At 58.5% G+C, this 21,485-nt stretch overlaps 1 protein-coding gene across 1 annotated transcript in view; it reads left to right on the top strand.

Annotated features, from left to right (window-relative positions):
* CACNA2D4 (calcium voltage-gated channel auxiliary subunit alpha2delta 4) overlaps positions 1 to 21,485 on the top strand; it is an 81,632-nt gene that overhangs the window by 32,098 nt on the left and 28,049 nt on the right. Inside the window, exons 19-26 of the mRNA XM_060167084.1 lie at positions 1,524 to 1,585; positions 2,742 to 2,809; positions 4,870 to 4,915; positions 4,990 to 5,087; positions 6,410 to 6,503; positions 12,285 to 12,380; positions 14,334 to 14,461; positions 17,680 to 17,760. Of these exons, the coding sequence (XP_060023067.1) occupies positions 1,524 to 1,585; positions 2,742 to 2,809; positions 4,870 to 4,915; positions 4,990 to 5,087; positions 6,410 to 6,503; positions 12,285 to 12,380; positions 14,334 to 14,461; positions 17,680 to 17,760 (673 nt within the window). The remainder of the gene's footprint in view (positions 1 to 1,523; positions 1,586 to 2,741; positions 2,810 to 4,869; positions 4,916 to 4,989; positions 5,088 to 6,409; positions 6,504 to 12,284; positions 12,381 to 14,333; positions 14,462 to 17,679; positions 17,761 to 21,485) is intronic.

Genomic DNA, 21,485 nt, shown 5'->3' with positions numbered 1-21,485 from the left:
AACAGGGACACCTACCCTGGGGGATGGAGCTCAGAACAGAGCGCGCCCATGGAAGGTGCGGGGACTGAAACCGAAGGAAGCAAATTGATTGCAGGGGATGCAAACAGTCTGTATCTCCACCACAGCGGTAATTGCATGGCTGTGAACGTTTATCAAGCTAATGGAATGACACACTTAGATGCGCGCGTTTCACCTTTTTCTTCCATTAGAAAAAAGAGAGAGTATGAAAACAATTTTTAAATGCTCTCCAGTTCCAGACTCAAGCCAGCCCCAAGCCAGCCCCATCTCCTCCCTTGCTGGGCCCCAGCTGCCCCGTAGCTCCCAGGGCCTCCCCGAACTGCGAGAAGGTCTGCCTGAAACAGCGGGGACAGGAGGGCATCACAGAGGATGAGGCCCGTGCTGGGAACTGATCTTTGGGGTTTGGTCCACAGCTGGTTTCCTATAGAAGCAAAACTTTTTTGTCACCTTCTCCCACCACGTCCCCTGCAACATCTTACTCCAGTTTCCAACATGGAAGTAAAAAAACCAGAAAGAGGTGAAGGAAATAAGAACAGCTCCCGAGCCCAGCACAGTGTGTAGCTTTCCCAGAAGCATCCGCTGTGTCTGTGGACGGCAGAGCCCGCAGGGCTTCGGAGCCCGGAGTGAACCCTGCTCTTCCCGTACTGACCCGCTAAAAGCATCCTCACCACCTCCCAGTGGCCTATGCAGGGGATGCTCTCGTTACTCCTGACTTACGAGCAAGAACTGCGATGCCCGGGTGAAGTCACTTACCCAAGCGCACACAGCCTGTGAGTGGCCGGCTAGGCTTAGACCAGGTCTGTCTGATGCCCTTGCCCGTCCTTAGCCATGTGCCCCCTCCCCATGGCCTGACTTGTGCAAATTCAACTAAACCTAAAAATGGCAGCTTTGAAAGGAAAGAGCCGCTGTCAAGGGCGCAATGGCCTGAGGGGTCTGGGCTCCGGAGCCGGAGGCGGGGGGGTGCTGTGGGCTGGGCGTGCAGGTGGCTCGTACAGGTGTGAGCTCAGCTGGCAGCCTTCTCTGGTCCCATCTGAACCACAGTCGCTGCCCAGCGCAGGGACCACCAGCCACCCAGGCTCTCTAGTTAACTGACATTTACTAAAATTTGAAACTTCTATTCCTGAGTCGCACATGTGGTGGCTTGTGGCCCCATATGGGACAACGCAGGTCTGGACCGTGGCCCTGCCTTCAGGCACCCCCCAGGGGCTGCAGCGTGCTGGTGGGAGGGGATCTGCCTGTGGCGTCACTGAGAGGAGATGTGAGGGGGCGGGGTTGGGGGGATGTAAGAAGTAGTGGAGGAGCACCGGGTGTCAGGTGGGAGGGAGGGAGGGGGTGGGAGGGAGGGAGGGAGGGAGGGGGTGGGAGGGAGGGAGGGAGGGAGGGGGTGGGAGGGAGGGAGGGGGATGGGAGGGAGGGAGGAGAGGAAAGGGAGGCCGGAGGGGAGGGAGGGGAGGGACGGTTGGCGCTCCCTCCCCAGCAAGCACCTTTCCTGGTGCCTCTTTCAGAAGCGAGTTCTTTTCCTGACCAACGACTACTTCTTCACGGACATCAGTGACACGCCTTTCAGGTGAGGGGCCGGGTCTTGTTTGCGGGGGAGGGATGGGTGCAACATGAAAGCCGACAGCCCAGGTGGGACTTTCAGCTCTGGAGGTGGATTTACTTCTAGGTAGTTGGCAATTTTGTGGTAACAGAAAAAGACTCAGGTCTGCATTCTGAGGTCTGCACCTGCTGTGCCAATGCAGCCCGGTGCGCAGTGCAGCCCAGTGTGCAGTGCAGCCCGGTGTGCAGTGCAGCCCAGTGTGCAGTGCAGCCCGGTGCGCAGTGCAGCCCGGTGCGCAGTGCAGCCCGGTGTGCAGTGCAGCCCGGTGCGCAGTGCAGCCCGGTGCGCAGGGCCTGGAGCCACCACGCACAGGCTGTGACCTTAGTCAAGTTTCTCAGCCTCTGTGCTTTAGGTTCCACCTCTGTAAAGTAGGGGTAATTACAGCTGCCTTTGGGCGGAACTGGGTGGATTAAATGACATGATCGACCTAGAGATTTTAAGCAACGCAATCATAAGCAATTGTAAGATGAAAGATGGGATTTGAAGAGCTCTCAGGTTCCCTCCCACCACATAAATATTCACTCTAGTATCATACAGTTTAGGGAACAAATGGGGCTTCTCTCTGAATTACCCATTTCTCAGTGAAGGGTGGTTTCCAGCCCTGACTGCTCCTGGAGCACCTGTGGGTCCTTGTAACATCGCCAGCGTCCAGGTCCTCCTTCTTACCTTACTTGGCATTCCTGGGGTGGGCCCGGGCGCTCATACCCTGTAAAGGCCACCGACCCAAGTGGTTCAGGTATCCAGCCAAGGTTCAGAAGCGATGCTCTTCCTGACAAAGGCATGGTGGGATTCTCCAGGCAGGAGGGGCCTCCCGACTGCAGGACGCGTGGGACACAGACACCCCTCCCCGTCCCTGGGGGCCCCGATAGGTCCAGGGTGAATCTGACAAAATGAGAGTGGAGGGGGCCTTTGTCCTGTCGTGTCCAGCGTCCTTCCCAGGAAAAAGGCTGACGACAAAACAGAAGTGCTGCCTGTGTTTTGGAGGGGACGCCGGGGCCAGGGCGGGCGGGGGCTGGCTGTGCGCCCTGTCGTGGGTGTGGGAGGCTCAGAAGCGCAGAGGACGAGGCTGGGCTGGGCCGGGCACCAGCTGGTGGCGAGCCGGTGTCCTTCACTCTGCCAACAGTTTGGGAGTGGTTCTGTCCCGCGGCCACGGCGAATACGTCCTCCTGGGGAACACGTCTGTGGAAGAAGGTGGGTCAGCCGGCACCCAGGACTGGCGGACAGTTCGGAGGAAAACTGGCTTCTCTGGGAACACGGGGCAGGGCCATCCCGGCAGGGGCTCTGTGGGCAGCGCTACGTGGCTAGAGGGGCCTGGCATCCCCGGTTCCAGGGCCCGCAGGGTCTGCTGGACAGTCGCCACAACCCACAGAGTCTAAGACCTGCCAGACAGGTGGTCAGACTCTGAGCAGCCTTGCTGGACGGGGCGGGGCTTACCTGTCAGACCATCCACAGGGAAAGAAGAGGCCTGGGAGGGCGAGTGGGCAAATCCGTAGCCGCTCGCTGGGGCTGCCCCCCAAACTGGCCAGCTTCTCTGTTCTGGGAGCCCCGCTCCGCCCAGCGCCTCCAGGGCAGTGTCCCTCCTGCCCCTCCCGGCTCCCACTGGCCCTGGGCTTGTGGCTGCCACTCTCCCATCTCTGCCTTGGTCATCACACAGCTTCTCCGCTCGTGCGTCTCAATTTTCCCTTCTTATCAGGACACCAGCGACCTCATTTTTTTTTTTTTTTTTTTTTTTGCGGTACGCGGGCCTCTCACCACTGTGGCCTCTCCCGTTGCGGAGCACAGGCTCCGGACGCGCAGGCTCAGCGGCCATGGCTCACGGGCGCAGCCGCTCCGCGGCATGTGGGATCTTCCCGGACCGGGCACGAACCCGTGTCCCCTGCATCGGCAGGCGGACTCTCAACCACTGCACCATCAGGGAAGCCCAGCGACCTCATCTTAACTTGGTTACATCTGCCACAATCCTATTTCCAGATAAGGTCACGTCCACAGAGACTGGGGTTGACACTTCACACATCTTTGGGGGACACAATTCCACCCATTACAGGAGCCTGTGGGATGTGAATGGGCATGGGGGGAGGCGTGTTGCAGGAGGACGGGAGAGAGACCCTCCACCCCCACCCGCCCTGGACTTGCAGCTGCCTGGGCGCCCTGGGAGAACAAAACCCACGTGGGCCCTGGGACATGTCAGGAGGTCCTTGGACGACGCGGCCACAGCCCTTGAACCTCGCGTTCTGTCTGTTCTTCCATTTCCGACCCTTGGATCATCTCATCCCCCCGTCTTTCCCTCCATCCTGCTCACTCCCACTGTCTCCTGGAAACCACACCCACAGGTCTTCCTTTCTCTGACCTTCTCCAGAGGGATTTTTCTATAAATCCAAACTGGACAGTGCCGCTGCTAAAGGACTTCCGTGACCTGCGGCACCTTTTCATCTCTCCTCGCCCGAAGCTTCAGGGTCTGCCCTGGGCTGTGCTGCCCCACCCTCTGACCCCAGCCCACCCAGACGCATCTGCGGTCACTTTGCCGGGAGCTGTCCCAGGAGGCGCCTCCCCCAGGCTCCTGTCACGGCTCGGGTCCATGACGCCAGGACACTGACCTTCCCTGTCTCCCACTGTCCCCCCAGCAACCAAACTCCCTGGGCCTCCTTCTTCCTTCCTCTTCCTCTCTTCCTCTTCCCAGACGTGCCCAGATGTCACCACTGCAGGACAGAGGGTACATCCCTTACCCTCTCTGTGGTGAGACCCACCAGGCATCCCCGGGCTTCCGGTGGGGAAGGCCATCGCCCCTGAGCTGTCTGCCTGTGTGTGTTTGTCCAGCACCATGTTCAGTGACTCCACAGAGGCCCTCGGCATGCCATCATCCTTTCCTTCAATTAACAGATCTTAATTGAGCACCAGTGGGTGCACAGGAGGGCATTCATCCATTCAGTCGGTCAACAAACACGTGCTGAGCCCGCCGCCACAGACACGCAGGGCCCCGCAGCTCGGTTCGGTACAGGGAAGCCAGGGAAGCCGATGTCTCCTTGAGGGCGATCCCATCGGGCGGGTCCAGGAGGCAGTGGGAAGGAAAGCGTTTCGGAAGCAACGTGACAGTGACAACGGCGGGACCTGTGCTGGCCCAGCTGTCCTGTGGGCTGAGATTCCTCTCTGCCCGAGAATGAGGCAGGACACGGCCCAGCCCTTCCCTGATGCTGTTTCTAGAGCACTCGGTACACAAAGTCTGGGCAGTGGGTGAGCGTGGACTTTGCTTTCAGGCCTGCACGACCTGCTTCACCCGGACCTGAGCCTGGCCAGCGACTGGTGAGGACGGGGGCTCGGGGCGGGGGGAACAGGGCAGGGTGTGGGCTCTGGGTAACGGGCTCCGTGGGTTCCAGGATCTACTGCGTCACGGACATCGACCCCGAGCACCGCAGGCTCAGCCAGCTGGAGGCCGTGGTCCGCTTCCTGACCAGGCGGGACCCAGCCCTGGAGTGTGAGTGACTCTCCGGCCCCGAAGCTCAGGACTCCGTGGGGACAGTGGGCTGGGACCTCACGATGGCTTAGGGAGAACAGGGAGTCCCCAGAGGAGAGGACAGAGCCAGCCTCACTGGGGCCACGCCGGTGACTGAGAGCTCTGGGACCTGCAGGGGCACAGGTGTGTCCCCACGGCAGGGAGCAGGGTCTCTTTAAGCGTCTGTCACCCAGGCACTGTTAAGGCTCCCACAGTGAAGGATGCTGGCCTGCCCATCAGGTCCGTCCCCACCCCCAGCCAGTAGCCGATGTCTGCCCCCTCAAGTCCTCGCCTCCTGGACGCTGTGTCTGTTGAGTGTTTCCTAAGCCAGGTTCCCAGGTGACCCCACGTCCCTGCACTAATGCAGCTGGGGAGTCACAGGGCCACCCTCCGCATGGTCCCTTTTCTTCCTCTTTGGAAGGAGGCACGGGTCATCCTGTCCCATCAGCCTCCCGCTGGGGAGAAGACCCCGCTTCCCGTGTCCGCCTGACAAGGCCTCATTCATTCATTCATTCCACCCACAAGTCTGCGCCGGGCCTGGGGGCAGAGGGGCAGTGAAGCTGCCTGTGACCCAGAGGCCAGGCCCTTGTGCTCACGGGGCCTGTGCTCTAGGGGAGGAGACCCGTAACCGGCAAGCGGCAGTGTGTCGATGCAGGGGGCGTAAAGCCGTGAGCAGGTGCCCTGGGGGAGAGGGGGCTGCTCTAACCGTGGCCGGGGGCCCCTCGTCAGGAGGCGTCACTGCAGCTGAGGACAGAAAGGAGCCACCGAGTGGGTCTCCTGGGGGGTCGTGGGAACGTTGTGCTGTGGGGGTGAGGGCCGCCCGTCTCCGAGCAGGCGTAAATGCCCAGACCGCACGCTGTCGGTCGGGTGTGTGCTGGGTGGATTTCACCACAGTGAACGTAAGAATCGTGTTAGAGGGGCGGAGGGAGAAGAAAGGGCCGTCCTTGCAAGCAGGGGGCGGGAGCATCTGGACCACGTGTGCACAGGCCCCGGGGCAGGTTTAGGCGCTCGGGAGGCGTGGGCACACCGGAGCCCAGTGGCGAGAGGGAGGGGAGGGGAGGGCAGCTGGCGTGGGCCTCCTGATTTCATGGAGCCCGGGCTGGAAAGGCCTGGCAGCCCCTTGGCTCTGCCCACACGGTGGAGGCTGAGGACGCGGCCTCCTGGCCCCCGAGCTGCCCTCCTCCAGCTCGAAGCGCGTCTGGTGCCTGAAGTCCAGGGCCCCTGGGTGGGGCTGAGCTGAGCTCCCGACCACGGGGGGCGGGGCGGGGCGGGAGTAAGAGGGTGGTCTCCGTATTTTGCCCCAGGCGACGAGGAACTATTGCAGGAGCTGCTGTTTGACGCGGTGGTGACGGCCCCCATGGAGGCGCACTGGACGGCACTGTCCCTCAACACCTCCGAGTACGTCCGTGGGGCTGAGGGTCCCACCCCTGGGGTCCCTGAGCTGAGGCAGGGCCTCCCGCTGTGTCCTTTGTCCTGAGAGGAGGGTGGGAAGGTGTGGGAGGACAGCCCCGGGACAGCAGGGACTTGACAAAGCTTCCTCAAGGCCCCTGCTGCTGCCCCCTCCCCTCCCAGGGAACACCCAGCCCACGCCCCAGGCCCAGTTCCCAGAACCCCTCCCTTGGGGCCGGGCTCCGGCTGTGAGAGCCCATTAGCCAAGGGGCCCGGAGAGAGCGGTTCAAGCCAACCGGGGCCTCGTTTCCAGCAGGGAAGGTGAGTCCAAGCCCCGTGGTTTCCTCTCCCCCTCTGCTCTTCGTCACCTGGGGCTCTGGTGTTTAGCAGGAAGGTAGAAAGAAGAGATGAATGGACGTGAGTGTGTGAGCGTGTGTGTGCATGTGAGTGCCGGGAGGGTGTAAGGTACTAATGAGGCAAAGGACGCAGGGACCACACCTGTTCCTGAACAGTAAGAGTCAACTTCGACATCAGGACGACGTCAGACCTCTCCTAGTGCTGTCCTCATGAAAACACCGACAGAATCTTACAGGAACAAACACCTATTTAAAAAGCAAGACGCGGAACAGTGCCTGATGGTACGCTACCATTTCTATCAAAGGGGGAAAAACATAATATAGGGGGTGTGTATGTATAAAATATCTATGGAAGGCTATATAGGAAACAGTTCTCACTGGTTGCTTCTGGTCAGAAGAATGGGTAACTGAAACAGGGATGGAGGGACACTTTTCACTATATAACTTGGCCTCTCACTGCTGTGGCCTCTCCCGTTGCGGAGCACAGGCTCCGGACGCGCAGGCCCAGCGGCCATGGCTCACGGGCCCAGCCGCTCCGCGGCATGTGGGATCTTCCCGGACCGGGGCACAAACCCGCGTCCCCTGCATCGGCAGGCGGACTCTCAACCACTGCGCCACCAGGGAAGCCCAGTATATAACTTTTTGATACCAATTTGAGCCATGTGACTGTATTATCTATTCAAAATTAAATAAAACTGAAGAATGAAGAATACAGAGGGCCAGGCACTGTTCCAAGTGCTTAGTGTACATTAAGCCTTTTGATCCTCATGACAACCCTACAGTATAGGTCCTACCATTATCCCCACTTTACAGATGAGGAAGCCAAGGCAGAATGAGGTAAGTAATTTGCCCAAGGTCACCTGCCTCAGAAGTGGCCGCGCTGGAGTCAAAACCAGGCAGCCTGTTTCCAGGGTCCAGACTCTTGGCCCCTGTGCTGTCCTGCCTTCTACAGTGGGGGCTGGCTCACCAGGTTTGGAGAGAAGACACAATCTTTATCTTTCCAAGTTCAGAAATTGGCTGATTTTTTAATGTTGGGAAACATTGAGGAACACATATTCTTGACCAGGGAAAGAATATCTCAGGAGAGATGACCTGGGGTCATCAAAACAGCATGGTACTGGCAGAAAAACAGAGACATAGATCAATGGAACAGAACTGAGAGCGGAGAAATAAACCCACACCTATGCGGACAAGTACTGTTTGACAAAGGAGCCAGGAATATATACTGGAGAAAGGACAGTCTCTCTAACAGATGGTGTCAGGAAAACTGGACAGCCATATGCAAAAAAAAAAAAAGAAAGAAAAGAAACTAGACCACTGTCTCACACCGTACACAAAAATCAGCCTAAATGGATTAAAGACTTTAATGTAAGACCTGAAATCATAAAACTGCTAGAAGAAAACACAGGCGGAATGAAGTTCATTCGGAAGAACAGGCAAGAATTGCCAGGAAAACGCTGAAAAAGAAAGGCAAAAAAGGAAGGCTGGTACCACAAAATAGTAAAACACTACAGAACCTCTGCAACTTATAAAGTGTGGTTTTGACACAAGAACAGACAGGCAGACCAAGGGAATGGAAAAGAAAATCCACAAATTCATCTAAATGCACGTGGAAATTTAGTGTATGACAAGGGCATCGTGTCAGACCAGGGAGGGAAAGATGGACTGTGTAATACTAACCGGTTTGAGGGCCATCTGCAGAGCAATAACGCTGTATTCTTTCCTCACACCGTAGACCTGGATAAAGTCCAAATGACTCAGAGATTTAAATGTAGAAAATGAAACCGTATAAGCGCTAGAAGAAACCATGAGCCTGTTGCTGTACAATCTAGGAGTGGGGAAAGCTTTCCCAGCAATGGCTCAGAATTCAGAAGCCATAAGGGAATGACTGATAAATTTAAGAACATAAAATGTTTATTTGGCAAAAAAAAAAAAAAAAAAAAAAAAACCATGAGCAAGGTGAAAAGAGAAATGACACACTGGAAAAATGTTGGCAACTTAAAAAAACAAAGAAAGAGTGACTGTCCCTATATTACATATGTGTGGTAGAGAACTTCAACAATAGAGAAGTGAACGACCAACGACTTACGGGGAAAACGACCAAGAGGCAGTTCAGAGACTTCATGCAGCTCGTCCTCAGTTGTATGAAAAAGTGCTCAATCCAGCTCATAATAAAAGGATTGCAAGTTGAAGGTGGACTGAGGTTGTACTTGTCATTTAGACTGACAACCATTTACGTTTGCTGACGGGCATTGTCACGAGACTGTGGGGAATCAGACACTCTTGTGCGCTGTTGGTGGGAATGCAAAATGTTTCAAAGCCTGTGGAGGGGAATCTGACAGTATCTACCAAAGTGACATATGCATGTACACTCTGGCCAACGATCCTGCTCCTGGGAATGCATCCCAAAGACATACACGTGCGCTGTTCGTAACAGCAAAAGATTGGAAATAACCTAAATGTCCATTAGTAGGAGCCTAGTTAAATAAACCCTGGTGGCTCCACCTAATGGAATACTATGTAGCCTTGAAAATTGAGAACTATGTATATTGCCACGGAAGGTCTCAGCAATGGAGAAAATTGTGTATAATAATACCCTGCTGTTTATCTAAAAGAGAAAATGCAAATATATCTTCATTGTTCCTTACACGTCTATAAACATATATATGTATGTGCATATATATCTACATATTTTAATGGAAAAATAAACTAGTAAACAAAAAGGGTTACTTGTAGGAAGAGTGAGGGAACAGAGGGATGGAGACAGAAACAGACTTCTGAATATGCCTTATTTTGTGTTTGACTTTGGAACCATGTAAATGTTTATATCATTATAAAACAAAATTAACTTTTAAGAAATAAGCTCTAAAAATCTGAAAGCAAATGAAACAAGTGAACCTGGCTGTGTAGCAGGCTCGTGCGATGACCACACGTCGGGGGCTTCTCTCAGGGGACTTGGAAACAGAACTGTAAACACTAAACAAAATCTTAAAAACTGTTCTTCTCAAACTACATGGATAGACAGAGCACATAGTATTGTTAATGTCATTAGGAACAAGATTTTCAACAAACGAGAAAAGAGGTGCAAATTTTTTAAATCAGAGAAGTTTAGATGGGACCCTAAATACAAGTTGGAAATATCGATGAACTCATGTATTTTCCCTGAAGGAAACAAAGAGGGGATCCTCGTCCACTGAAAGGACCAACCTCAGTGAGCACCCCAGACCCAGCTTGTGGACTTCCAATATCTACTTTAAGAAGTTCTCACTAAAATGAGTCAGTGATCCCTGGAGAAGTGTCTGATTCCAGGTCAGGGGCAAGGGTTGGACAGAATGAGCTGGGGGCACCTTGTCATCCCAGGGGCAAGTCATCAAAGACGAAGGAGGTTTTGCCAACAGGACGTCAGAGCCACACTGAAGGGGCTCTCGCCGGCCAGACGAGAGGCAGTCAGACCAGCATCACCGTAACAACAGCAGTAGGTAAGAGCACAGTAAACATGCTAAAATCCTGTGCTCAGAGTAATACTGAAGGAAAAACCTTCTTGGTCACCTTTGGAAGATGTTAGGAAACCTATTCATACTTGTACCAACTGGTGAAGAAACAGAGACACGATTCTTTATCCTGCCTCTTCTTACAAATTATGCCTCAGGATAAACAGATGTTGAGGAGAAGTTTTTCTTTAGTCAAGTATAAATAGAATAAAGAAGAAACCAAGGGGGCTTCCCTGATGGCACAGTGGTTAAGAATCCGCCTGCCAATGCAGGGGACACATGTTTGAGCCCTGGTCTGGGAAGATTCCACATGCCGCGGAGCAGCTAAGCCTGTGCACCACAACTACTGAGCCTGCGCTCTAGAGCCTGCAAGCCACAACTACTGAAGCCCACGCGCCTAGAGCCCGTGCTCTGCAGCAAGAGAAGCCCGTGCACTGCAACGAAGAGTAGCCCGTGCACTGCAACAAAGAGCAGCCCCTGTTCGCCACAACTAGAGAAACCCCGTGCACAGCAACGAAGACCCAACACAGCCAAAAATAAATTTAAAAAAAAACAAAAAACAGTGAGATGTCACCTTATGCCTGTTGGAATGACTATTATCAAAAAGACAAGCAATGACAAGTGTTGGCAAGGATGTGGAGAAAGGGGAACACTTGTGCACTGTTGGTGGGAATGTAAACTGATTTTGACACTATGGAAAACAGTATGGAGGTTCCTCAAGAAATTAAAAATAGAACTATCACAGGACCCAGCAATCCCACTTCTGGGTGTTTATCCAAAGAAAACAAAAGCAGACTATTGAAGAGGTATCTGCACCCTCCTGTTCACTGCAGCCTTATTCACAGTAGCCAAGACACAGAAACAACCCAAGTGTCCACTGATGGATGAATGGATAAAGAAGGTGTGGTGTGTATATTCAATGGAATATTACTCAGCCTTTAAAAAGAGGAAATTCCTGCCATTGGCAACAACATGGATGAACCTAGAGGGCATTATGTTAAGTGAAATAAGTCAGACAGAAAACGATGAATACTGCACTGTATCACTTATATGTGAGATCTAAAAAAAAAGTGTAATCATAGAAACATGGAGTAGAAAAACGGTTGCCGGGGGCTGGCGGTGGGATACATGCATGGGGAGAGGCTGGTGAAGGGCACGGCCTTCCAGCTGTAAAATGAATAAGGCCTGAGGGTGGTGATTCTAGTTGGAACGCTGGATTGTGTAACTGAGATTAGCTAAGGGAGTAGAACTTAAATGTTCACATGCACACGCCGTGCGCACACACACGCACCCACGATGGAGGGAATCCTCTCACAATGTGTACCTATATCAAATCACCATAATGTACGCTTCAACTATCTTACAGTTTTATGTCCGTTATACGTCAGTAAGGTTGACATTTCAAAAAAGGTGACTCTCCCAGGTGGGGCATTGTCCCCACAGGGCCGCTCCGGGACCGTGAGAGAAGGAACAGCGCCCTCCAGCCCACGGGCTCTCCCAAGTCTTGTTGGCAAAGGCGTGAGCTCTGCCCAGACTCCTCTTTGTGGATGTGGACAGTCTTCTCCTTCCCCATCTCAGGAATAAGGCAAACGTTTGCAAAGGGCTTCACATGGTGGGGTACTAAGTGTGTGCTGGTCACAAGGAGTTACTTTCCTTAGGTCCCGGGACAAAATCTCTCTTCCTGGGTTCCTTCCGTCTTCCAGAGCTAACTTCCCGCAAAGCTGCATGCACGCAGAGGGGCAGAGGCCCAGGGGACCCACGAATGAGGGCAGGTGCAGCCCAGGGATGCTCACAGCAGACGGCCAGCACCATCCCCTCGAGAGACTGACCCACCTGCCCCCACCCACCCCAGTCAGAAGGCCCGGCGCCGGGAGAGGCCTGCAGGTACGCCCATCCCTCCTCCCCGGGCACGCGGTGATGACTTCTGCTCTGTCTGCCCGCAGTGAGTCCGAGCATGTGGTGGACATGGCCTTCCTGGGCACCCGGGCCGGCCTCCTCAGAAGCAGCCTGTTCGTGGGCTCCGAAAAGGTCTCTGACAAGTGAGTCCTGCCGGAGGCCAGGGAGCGGGGTCCCTGGGGTGCCCCTGTGGTTTGTGGGCAGACCTGTGCCGGACTCCAAGAGTACGGGGGGGAGGAAGGGTTCGGGTTTACAGACTGGGACAGCCGGAGAAGCACCCCTTCCAGCCAGGCTTGGTCTCATCCTGGGCTCATCCCCATTCACTCCCAAGAGGGGAACCAGATGCGGTCTTCCCGCCGGGACAGATCTCTGAGCAATGGGCTGAATCTTCCGGCCGTGCCCGTCCTTTGTCGACAACTTTCCCCTCCCCCAAGCCCGAAATTCTCAGATGGGGGTGATTCTGCCCCCTACCCTGGAGACAGTTCTGGACGTCACAGCTGGGGGAGGGCAGGGGGTTGCTACTGGCGTCCAGTGGGTAGAGGCCAGGGACACCGCTGCACGGCCCGCAGCGCACTGGACGGCCCCCAGCCGTTTCCCGGGCCCAAAACGTCGGCGGTGCTGAGGCTGAGAAGCCCCGCCCCCAGCAAAGCCACCCGGGACCCGCCCACCAGGGCGTCCCACCCGGCACTGCAGCAAAGGGGGTGCCCGGGGGAGCATGCTGTGGTTAGGGGAGCGAAGCCACCTGCCACTCTGCAGACCACGAGACTCAAGGTGGGGGGCCCGCGGCCACCTTGGGGGGACAGCCAAGAGGTCTCCTGCGCAGACCTGACCCCAGTGTCCTTGCCTCCCGCCCACCCATGGCCCCAGGAGGACGCCATCGGGGGGTCTTCCTCACGGACTCCAAGACTGACCCGCCATTTCCAGGAAGCAGACGCTTCTAGGAAGAGGCATTAGGTGGCCCTCCCCCTCCCCACTCCCTCCCTGAGAGGTGGAAACCCAGGAAGCATCCTGCCTGGCCAGCCCTTCCTCCGCCAGTTAGAGACACAACAGGTGACCCAGGTGGACCAGATCCAGTGGGAGAACTGCAGACTCGCCCGAAGGCCTCGAGCCACCTGGGAACTTTCCTCCCCAAGCTCACCACCCTCATCCCCTTAAACTTCCTCCCCCAGTAGAAAAAACGCACGTCCACATCTTCCTGTGGCCCCGGTTGGACCGGGGACCACACCGGGCAGTGTGAGGGGAGGGTCTCGGACACCCCTGCACCCTCTCCAAAAGGCTTCCAAGAACGGAGGAGGGAAGTCGGTACAGACAGACCCTCCTGAGTCACGAACCAGCCCCACGAACGGCCGCGCGTGCACTGCACACCTCCAGGGGGCTCCCCTTGCCTGGCCCCTGGCGTCAGTGCAGCCCAGGACGGTGCAGCCAGGCAGGTGGGCTTCTGAGAGCCCCGAGCCAAGCATGCCCAGAATCAAACCTCAGTTATCCACCTGCAGGTTACACAGTCACTCTTTTAATCCCTACCAGATTCTCCCTGCTTCCCTCCCAGTCTGCCCTGGGCCAACACCCCCTTCTGTCGGCGGGCTGAGCCCAGCAGTGCAAAACCGTAATTAGCAAGGTAGAGCTGCCCCCCAAAAGGAGACTGAGCTGCCCCCCAAAAGGAGACTCTACTGCCTGCGGCAGGAGCTGTTGCAGTAACCATTTTGGGGGAATTTATGACCCTCTATGACTATACAGTTCCCTCCTGCAGACATGCTAATCAGCTTGACAAAGAGGAATTAGGCTGTACCCCAAATAAATGAACCCTGCAGGCAAGGAGTGCACAGAGAGGTGGAAAGGCTCTCTCAGCACGCAGGCCCTCCACCCTTCCTACGACGTGCCCTCAGCTGCACCAGCATTTGATTCTGGAAGAGGCAGGAATGACTGGGGAGCATCCTCCGGGGCAACACCCATTCAGGGGCTAATCTTTCCTTCTGCAACCCCACCAAGTCAGAGGGGAGTCGCCCCCCTGGCCCAGCCACGATGACCTCGTAGGAGCGAGGAGATGGGGAAGACCGTGCTCCCGGGTCCGGGGAGGTGACAGGCCCTTCTCGCTGCAGGAGGTTCCTGACGCCGGCGGACGAGGCCAGCATCTTCACCCTGGACCACTTCCCTCTGTGGTACCGCCAGGCCGCCGAGCAGCCTCCGGGCAGCATGGTCTTCAACCTCTACTCGGCAGAGGGACCAGGTAATCTACACCCCAAGCTCCAGGGCGGGGCCCAGGGCATCCCTCTTCCCACCGCGCTTGGGGTGGGAGACCGCCACGAGATACAGGACCGAACATCCAGACCTCGGCGTCCCCTCACCCCGCTGGCCTCCACCTGCACCCTGGGTGGATCGTTTCATTCCCTGGCCGGCAATCAACGACGCGGTTCAAAAGTTCAACTGTAACAAAGGAAAGGGGTTTGACCCGAAAGTCAGGAGGAGCTGGATTCTAGCCCGTCAGGAGGAGCTGGATTCTAGCCCGGATGCCGCATAGGAGGACGGCGGGACAATGGGTCTCTGGAGAGTCGTGTATTTCCAGACATCTGAGTGTTTCTGAGAGCTGCTCAAACCGTGAAAGGAGCAGACTTTATTCCGTGGGGGGCCGCTGTACTGCCTGGAACAGACTATATCCCAGGGGGGTGGCTGAGCCCCGGCCTGCTCCCCGGCAGCTCCTGGTAATAACGGGGCGCCTCCCGGCCGCCAGGCCTCTGGGGGCTGCAGGGCGAGAGATGATGGCGGATTGGGCCTGAGGCACCCAGCCAGCACAGGCCTGCCAGTCCAAGGGCCAGGGGGGCTCAGAGCTGGGGCCCCCAGCTCCCAGCCCGGCCCCCACTCTGGGAAATAACCCGAACGGGAAACGGTAAGTGGCTTTAACAGAGCGCCCAGAAAGCCGCACAGTGTTTAGGACAGAAAGGACCCTGGAGCTGCAAAGCCTCCCTCTCAATCCGCACTTGAAGTGACCACGGCCCAGAGAGGGTCCACGGGTCACGTCTGGGGGTCCTGGCCTCAGCGCCGTGGGGTGAGGGGCCCGCAAGTATCCTCGGCGTCCTGGCTGAGCGAGCCAGGGTTGGGGCTGAGGAGTGGAGACGTGAGGAAGAGGGCGGCCGGGAGCCGACTTGGGATGAAGCCTTGTCCTCCCTCCAGGCCGCCCGCCCGCCCGCCAATAGCCTCCTGCCACCGCCGCCACCAAAACCACCCTCACGCCGCCCGACGGGAACCTCCCCGAGCTGAGCTGCCGGCTGGGGAGGCCCAGGCCCCGGGGCCCCGCCCGCGGCTGCAGGCAGCACCTGCCCTCTAGATGCCCTTCCTCGGCATCCTCCGCCCGGCGTGTCACTGACGTGCTTTACAGAACGCTTTTCCCCGCCCCGCTCATGCGGTGTGCACGCCCTCTTCTTACACAAGGAGAGTCTGAGGTTCAGAGGGCGCCTGACTCGCCCGGACCACACAGCGGGGGGCACACCGGGGGTCTCTCCGCACTTCACTGTGTGTAAGGCGCTGGGACTCCAGGGCACACCCGCGGAGGGGCCCCTTCCCGCACCGGCACCACAGCCACAGAGGCAGCTCCCCCTTTCGGCGCCCCCCGGAACAGGAGGGCCCCACGGGGTCCCGGGGGGTCTGGGGTGAGGCCCTGCCTGCCCCCACGGTGCCGGGCTCCCTCCTGCCAGTGTCACCAGGAAGAGCTGGCTGCCGGGGAGCTCTCTGGTACAGGGGCAGGAGGGTGGTGGGCGGGAACAGAGAGCGAGATGACGAGGGCCGGCTGGGGGCCACCGGGCGAGGGGCCCTGCACGCTCCCATCCTCCCCCAAAGGGAGAAACCGACAATTTTAATGGGGGGTACCCCTGAGGAGGTGGAGGGGCGGCTGCAGGGTGAGGGGAGGGCCCCGCCCACCCAGGCTGACTGCAGCCCTCCGCCTGGGCCCGGTGGGCGAGCTCTGCCCACACGGAGCTGCCTTTTGCAGTCGGCGCTGAGAAACCTGCCAGCACAGAGCAGAGTCCCAGCGCAGCCCCAGCAGCTCAGGCCTGGTGCCCCCACCCACAGCCCTGCTTCCTGGGCCAGGCCTGGGCCTGCCCCCCTACCACCTGGTAGCTGGCTCACTCACCCGGTGCCTGGTGACCCAGGCCCTGAGATCCCTGCTATCCCCAGAGACCGCGTCATTAGCGCCCCACACCTTCGCCGGGGTGTTTCCTCCGAGCCCGTGGAGCACACACACGGGTCTGTCCCGAAAGCAGCTTGCGGCCGGGAACGGTGCGGGGGTCACCCCATCAGGATCGTCCAGACATTTCTAGAAGCAAGACGGGGAAGCCAGCTTCTGCGGCTGTTCTGGTCTCTTGTGTCCTTGTCATGGCCAATTCCTAGAGCCAAGGATGACCTTACATCGTGTCAGTTCCTAGAATCAGAGTAATTTCTGATTTCTGTGAGATACTTGGTTCCGGCGAGGTGGGATGGGTAATCCTGACAAGAGGGCAGATACGAGAAACCAGTGCTGGATTTAAGTTTCGCTACGACTGACACTGGCAAGAGTCTCACGACCTGTTGGTTTCAAGCAACGTTTGATGTAGAGACATTCTAACAAGCGAGCACGTGGCAGAACTGTGCCCCTTTCTCGGGGTTTTTAGTGACGCACTTGATCCGTAGGCAAGAGTGCCTTTCCCAGGGCTGTAGAGCCCAAAAGCCACGGGCACGTACTCGTCCGCGCCTCTCAGAGCCGGAAAGCTCTGTGCTGATGCAGGGCTGAGGCTGCCACCTGAATTCTGCGCCTGGAGGCCTGGCTCTCCTGAGAGGTCCCGGAGCCTGGCTGTGTCCCGGACGTGCAGCGACCCGCCGGGCAGTGGCACGCAGGCCACCAGGATTCACGGGGCACCTCGCACGTGTCAGATGCCAGCCAGCCTCTGTGCCCATCGCAGCCCTGGCGTCTGGCTTCCCGAAGGGGCTGTCGTTGTCACCTTGACTCATGTAACTGATGAAGGGCAGCGCAGGGTCAGCCAGCACTGCGTCCGGGAGCGCAGCCCGTCCCCTGCTCGCAAGGGCCCCTTGATGCCACGCGAGTCTCCTGGGTGGGTCCCCGCGGGGTCCCCGAGCTCCAGTGGGGCAGCTGCAGGCAGACAGCTTTGCGGCCCCGAGACAGAGCAGACCTGCAGCGCCAGGGACCTGGCAGTGCGGCGCTGACCAGGCGGGCAGGGGCCACACACTGACCTGGCAGCTTCGGAGCTGCATGGAGAGGTGGGCGGCACCCGGCACATAGGAGGCAAGTACGAGGCGCTCCGCAAAGACCCGAGGTGGTGGCAGCAGGCAGCCTCCCGGGCAGCCCCTCGCTCGCTCAGGGAACGTCCTAGCCTGCTGTTTACTGGGCTTCCCAGCCCGCGTCGCCACCCCGGCTCCTCCTCAGGTGCAGAGAAAGTGACTGGACAATTTTCCCCCCAGAAAATACAGACAAGCCGATGGTGGTGACCGTGAGCACAGCTGTAGCCGTGACCATGGACAACAGGACAGCCATCGCTGCAGGTAGGAGCTGCCCCTGGGCTTTGAGGCCGGGCAGTTGTGAGTCCGAGTCGAGAACGAGGCCCAGTGACGGAGGCGGCCCCGCGCGTGGTTCGCGAGGCCACGGTCTGTGTTTTCCCAGATGAAATGTGGGGCTGAGGGGAGGTGGAGTCTTCCTGAGCCATTTTGTTTATACAGCTGTGAGGCCTTAGCTCTAACAGAATTCATGCAGTAAACTGAAGCCCAGACAGGTTGAGAGATCTGCTCAAGGTCACACAGGACAGAGCCTGCCCAGACCTCCTTCCCACCCTCTTTGTGTCGCTTCCGCCTCCACTGCCCACTCAGGGGAGGAGTGGGCTTGGGACTCAGACCCTAAAGTCCGAGCCCGTACGTGAGTCCTGTGCTCCCGTGCATGTTCTCATCCAGCCCGGGGGGGGGGGCGGTGACCTGGTTTGGCTCCATTTTACAGATGAGGAAACTGAGGCCCAGACATGTTATTTGCCCGAAGTCCCACAGCTAATAGTCAATGACTAGAATTTAAGCTCAGACTGCCTCTCTTGAAGGCCCAGGATCATGACCCTTTGTTGCAATTGGCCACAGAAGCCATGAGAGTACCCGGGCGGCCTCACGAGCTGCCCCGGCTTTGCAGCTTTTTGGGGCCTAAGAAGGGCCTTGGCACCCCTGCCCACTCGTCTGAGAGCCCTGAGGATCCTGCCCTCGGTCTCCGTGTCTCAGACCCCACCGTGTTCTGAGAAGCTGTGAGGTCCTCACAGCTCTCAGCCGTCCTGGGCACTGGGGTCGGGCGCCTGCATTGTGGGGGACCCCACAGCTGCCAGGGGCAGGCGAGCAGGCCCCTCGTGTCTTCTCCCCCAGGCTGAGTGCAGGGCAAAGGGCAGGGAGGAGCGGCCCAGCAGGCAGGCTGCCCCTTCGTCCGCCCGCCCCAGCAAGGGCACGGCCGTCCACGCTGCGATGAGGAGGGAGGGAGGGAAGGGCTTGTTCTGGTCACTCAGAGCCTCATTTGGAAACACGTGTGTCACAGGGGTCCTGAGGCTGCGCCGCCGGGCACTTTGGAGGGACCCGCGCCTTCCCAGCCGCCTTTCTGTCCTTCGCCTGGCCTGCTAATCCCAGACCCTAAAGACTGTCCCGTAGCCCCTGCTCCGTCCATGACGTGGGCTTCTCAGCTCCCGCACACCCGAAAGCCCAGCAAGCAGAAGGCACGCGGGGTCAGCCTGCTGGCTGCTCCCCTGCACTCTCCAATTATTTGACATCATTTTTAACTCGGCGCTGCATTAGAGCCAGGAGGGGTTGCCATGGAAACCGTGTCCGGGCGCCTCTGGTTTAACTCACTGCAGACGATCGCTCTGAAGCTCAGGGGGCACGGATGTGACAGGACAGGGAGGAGGCACTGGAGACCTTTATGCTTCAATTATTTTTTCAGCCTCCTTTTGTAATTTCCTCTTCCTAGCCTGTGGCTCAGCCTCCCTGACCCGGACCAGCTAGCCTGTGTGTGCGGTGCCGGCAGTTCCTTTCCTCGCGTGTTCTGTGACGCACAGGCTGCACGTTCGATGTTTGTGCCCTGGGCTGGGGAGAAGGAGGAAGGGCAGCTAGGGGGACAGCCAAGGGCCAGGCAGGTGAATGAGGAGGCGTCGCTTAACCTTAGTCTAAGCAGGTATTTCTCAACGGTTCATGCAAAATTTCTAGGAATCTACTGTGTTGATCAGGATCCACTTTCAAGTCTCTGTGCCCTCCAGGCCCCACTTGGGAAATACTGCCGAGTGTCATGGTGGTACCGTAACCTGCAAGTGTGCTTCCCCAGCCCAGCAGCCTTTGTGCGGAGGGCCTGCTGTCTGGAGCTGCCTGACGGCTCCTCTCCTTGGAGTTCCGCCTGCGTGCGCACGGCCCAGCCTTCAGACGGCGGGGCGCTCTCAGAACAGTGCGTCTGCGCGTTACCCACACCTGTGCAGGCTGTGCAGGCGGTCCCCTGCCCCCATGGGGCCTGCTCTCCCAGCTCTGCTGTACCGGTCAGGGCCACAGGAGGGCACCTCTCCCCACTTACCCCCACCCAGGAAGGAGTCCAGCCGAACTCCTGGAACAGGGACCTGCTGGTTCCCTTCTCCCCGGGGTTGGCTCCTGGCTCGCTGGGGTGTCACCGAAGGGAGGGCTCCTGGCTAGAAGAGAATCCCGTCTTGGTCTGAAGACTGTGACGCGTGTAGCCCAGGCCCGGCCAGTCAGGCGAGGTGGGCCACGCGGGCCGCAGGTGGGCAGACAGCCGGAGGCCTTGCCGTCGCTCACTCCCCCCCCCCCCGGCTCCGCCCCAGCCCTCCGGCCCCGCCCCAGCCCTCCGGCCCCGCCCCCGCCCTCCGGTCCCGAGTTCTGATCCTGCACCTGCTGAGCCCTGCGGAGGGGTCGTCTGTACGTCAGCCGCAAAAGCACAGGACATTAAACGGGGCTCGTCCTGCAAACCCAGCGACACCCCTCCAAGGCTGGTGAAACCTAGTCCCCTAAACTGCTCTCGGGGAGCCGCCCCTCCCGGCAGGCAGCAGGAGGGTCCCCAGGGCCAAGGCGCGCCTCCTACCCCGTGGCCGTCTGCCCTTGACCGCAGGGCAGCCTCGCTCGCAGCGGGGCTGGGAGCAGGCCCGGGGCTCCGCGCTCCCCCGCTGCCCTCCCGGGGGCGTCCCAAGGCCAGGCCTCGGGCGGGAGCTGCCGTCCTCCTTAGGGGCCTGGGGACACTCCGTGCGCCCATCTGGGGAGGTCAGCGGGCAGGGGCCGCCATCCCGGCTGCTGGCTCCTGCATCCCCTCCCGCCCAAGGAAACCAGGAAGTAGATAGGAAAATACAGGCTTTATTTGTCATCTGAAACAACAAACCAGAAATATAATTTTGCCTTTAAAAATCTCTGTCTTAGGCTAAAGACACCACCACTGACAACGTCCAGCCTTCCCTGACTCCCTTTAGAAAATCCCCAGGTCTGGTGTCAGCCGGCACCAGAAGAAGGAAGACTGCAGGCCAGCCCGGTGGGCAGCCTGCACCCGGCCCGCTCTACCCCTGTCCTGCCTCAGAACCATGTTCTGACGGCCTCCCCCGGGCCACTCCCTAGACTCGCAGCCGTCGCAGAGCCAGAAACCGGCCTCCTGCCACCTGACCCTCCGTAAGCGGCGGGGAGGCTGATGTCCTGCAGAGCGAGGCCCAGGACTCGCCAGGGATCGCACTCCCCAGGAGGGCAGACCTCGGAAAGGGGACCGGTGAACCCCACCCTGCACTGCCCCCTCCCACGCCCACCCTCAGCCTCTGTCCCTTTGGGGGGGCGGGTTACAGGTAACGAGCAGATGGGCCCCTGGGCCCTTGCTCTGGTTTGGGCCCCAGTCCAGGTGCCACGAGGACTCTGGGAAGTCAGACTGAGCTGACAGAACGCTGGGAAAAGGACCCCATTACTGAGACCTCTGAGCAGGACGGGGGGGTCCTTTCGCTGCTCCCGGGGTCTGTTTGGTATATGCTGGCAGGAGGGTCACAGAGGATGAGCCAGTCCCCGCCCTGGGGTCACGGGCCCAGAGATGCTGAGGGTGGGGCATGGCAGTGGGAGGTGCAGAGCAACGGTTCTCGGGCCGCAGGCTGTGGGAGTGGGAGCGGTGCGCGTCCCCACGGGGCCTGGCGGGGACGTACTTGGGCAGCGCGGAGGATGAGTCCGGTGGTGCGTGGCTGGGCTCTCGGGAGGCCACCATCCACACACGCTGCATCTTCCAGGCCTCTGGG

The sequence above is a fragment of the Lagenorhynchus albirostris genome, chromosome 11 (assembly GCF_949774975.1).
Source record: "Lagenorhynchus albirostris chromosome 11, mLagAlb1.1, whole genome shotgun sequence".
Taxonomy (NCBI): Eukaryota; Metazoa; Chordata; class Mammalia; order Artiodactyla; family Delphinidae; genus Lagenorhynchus; species Lagenorhynchus albirostris.
Note: the sequence above shows the minus strand (reverse complement) of the source record. Positions and strands in the feature narration are given on the sequence as shown.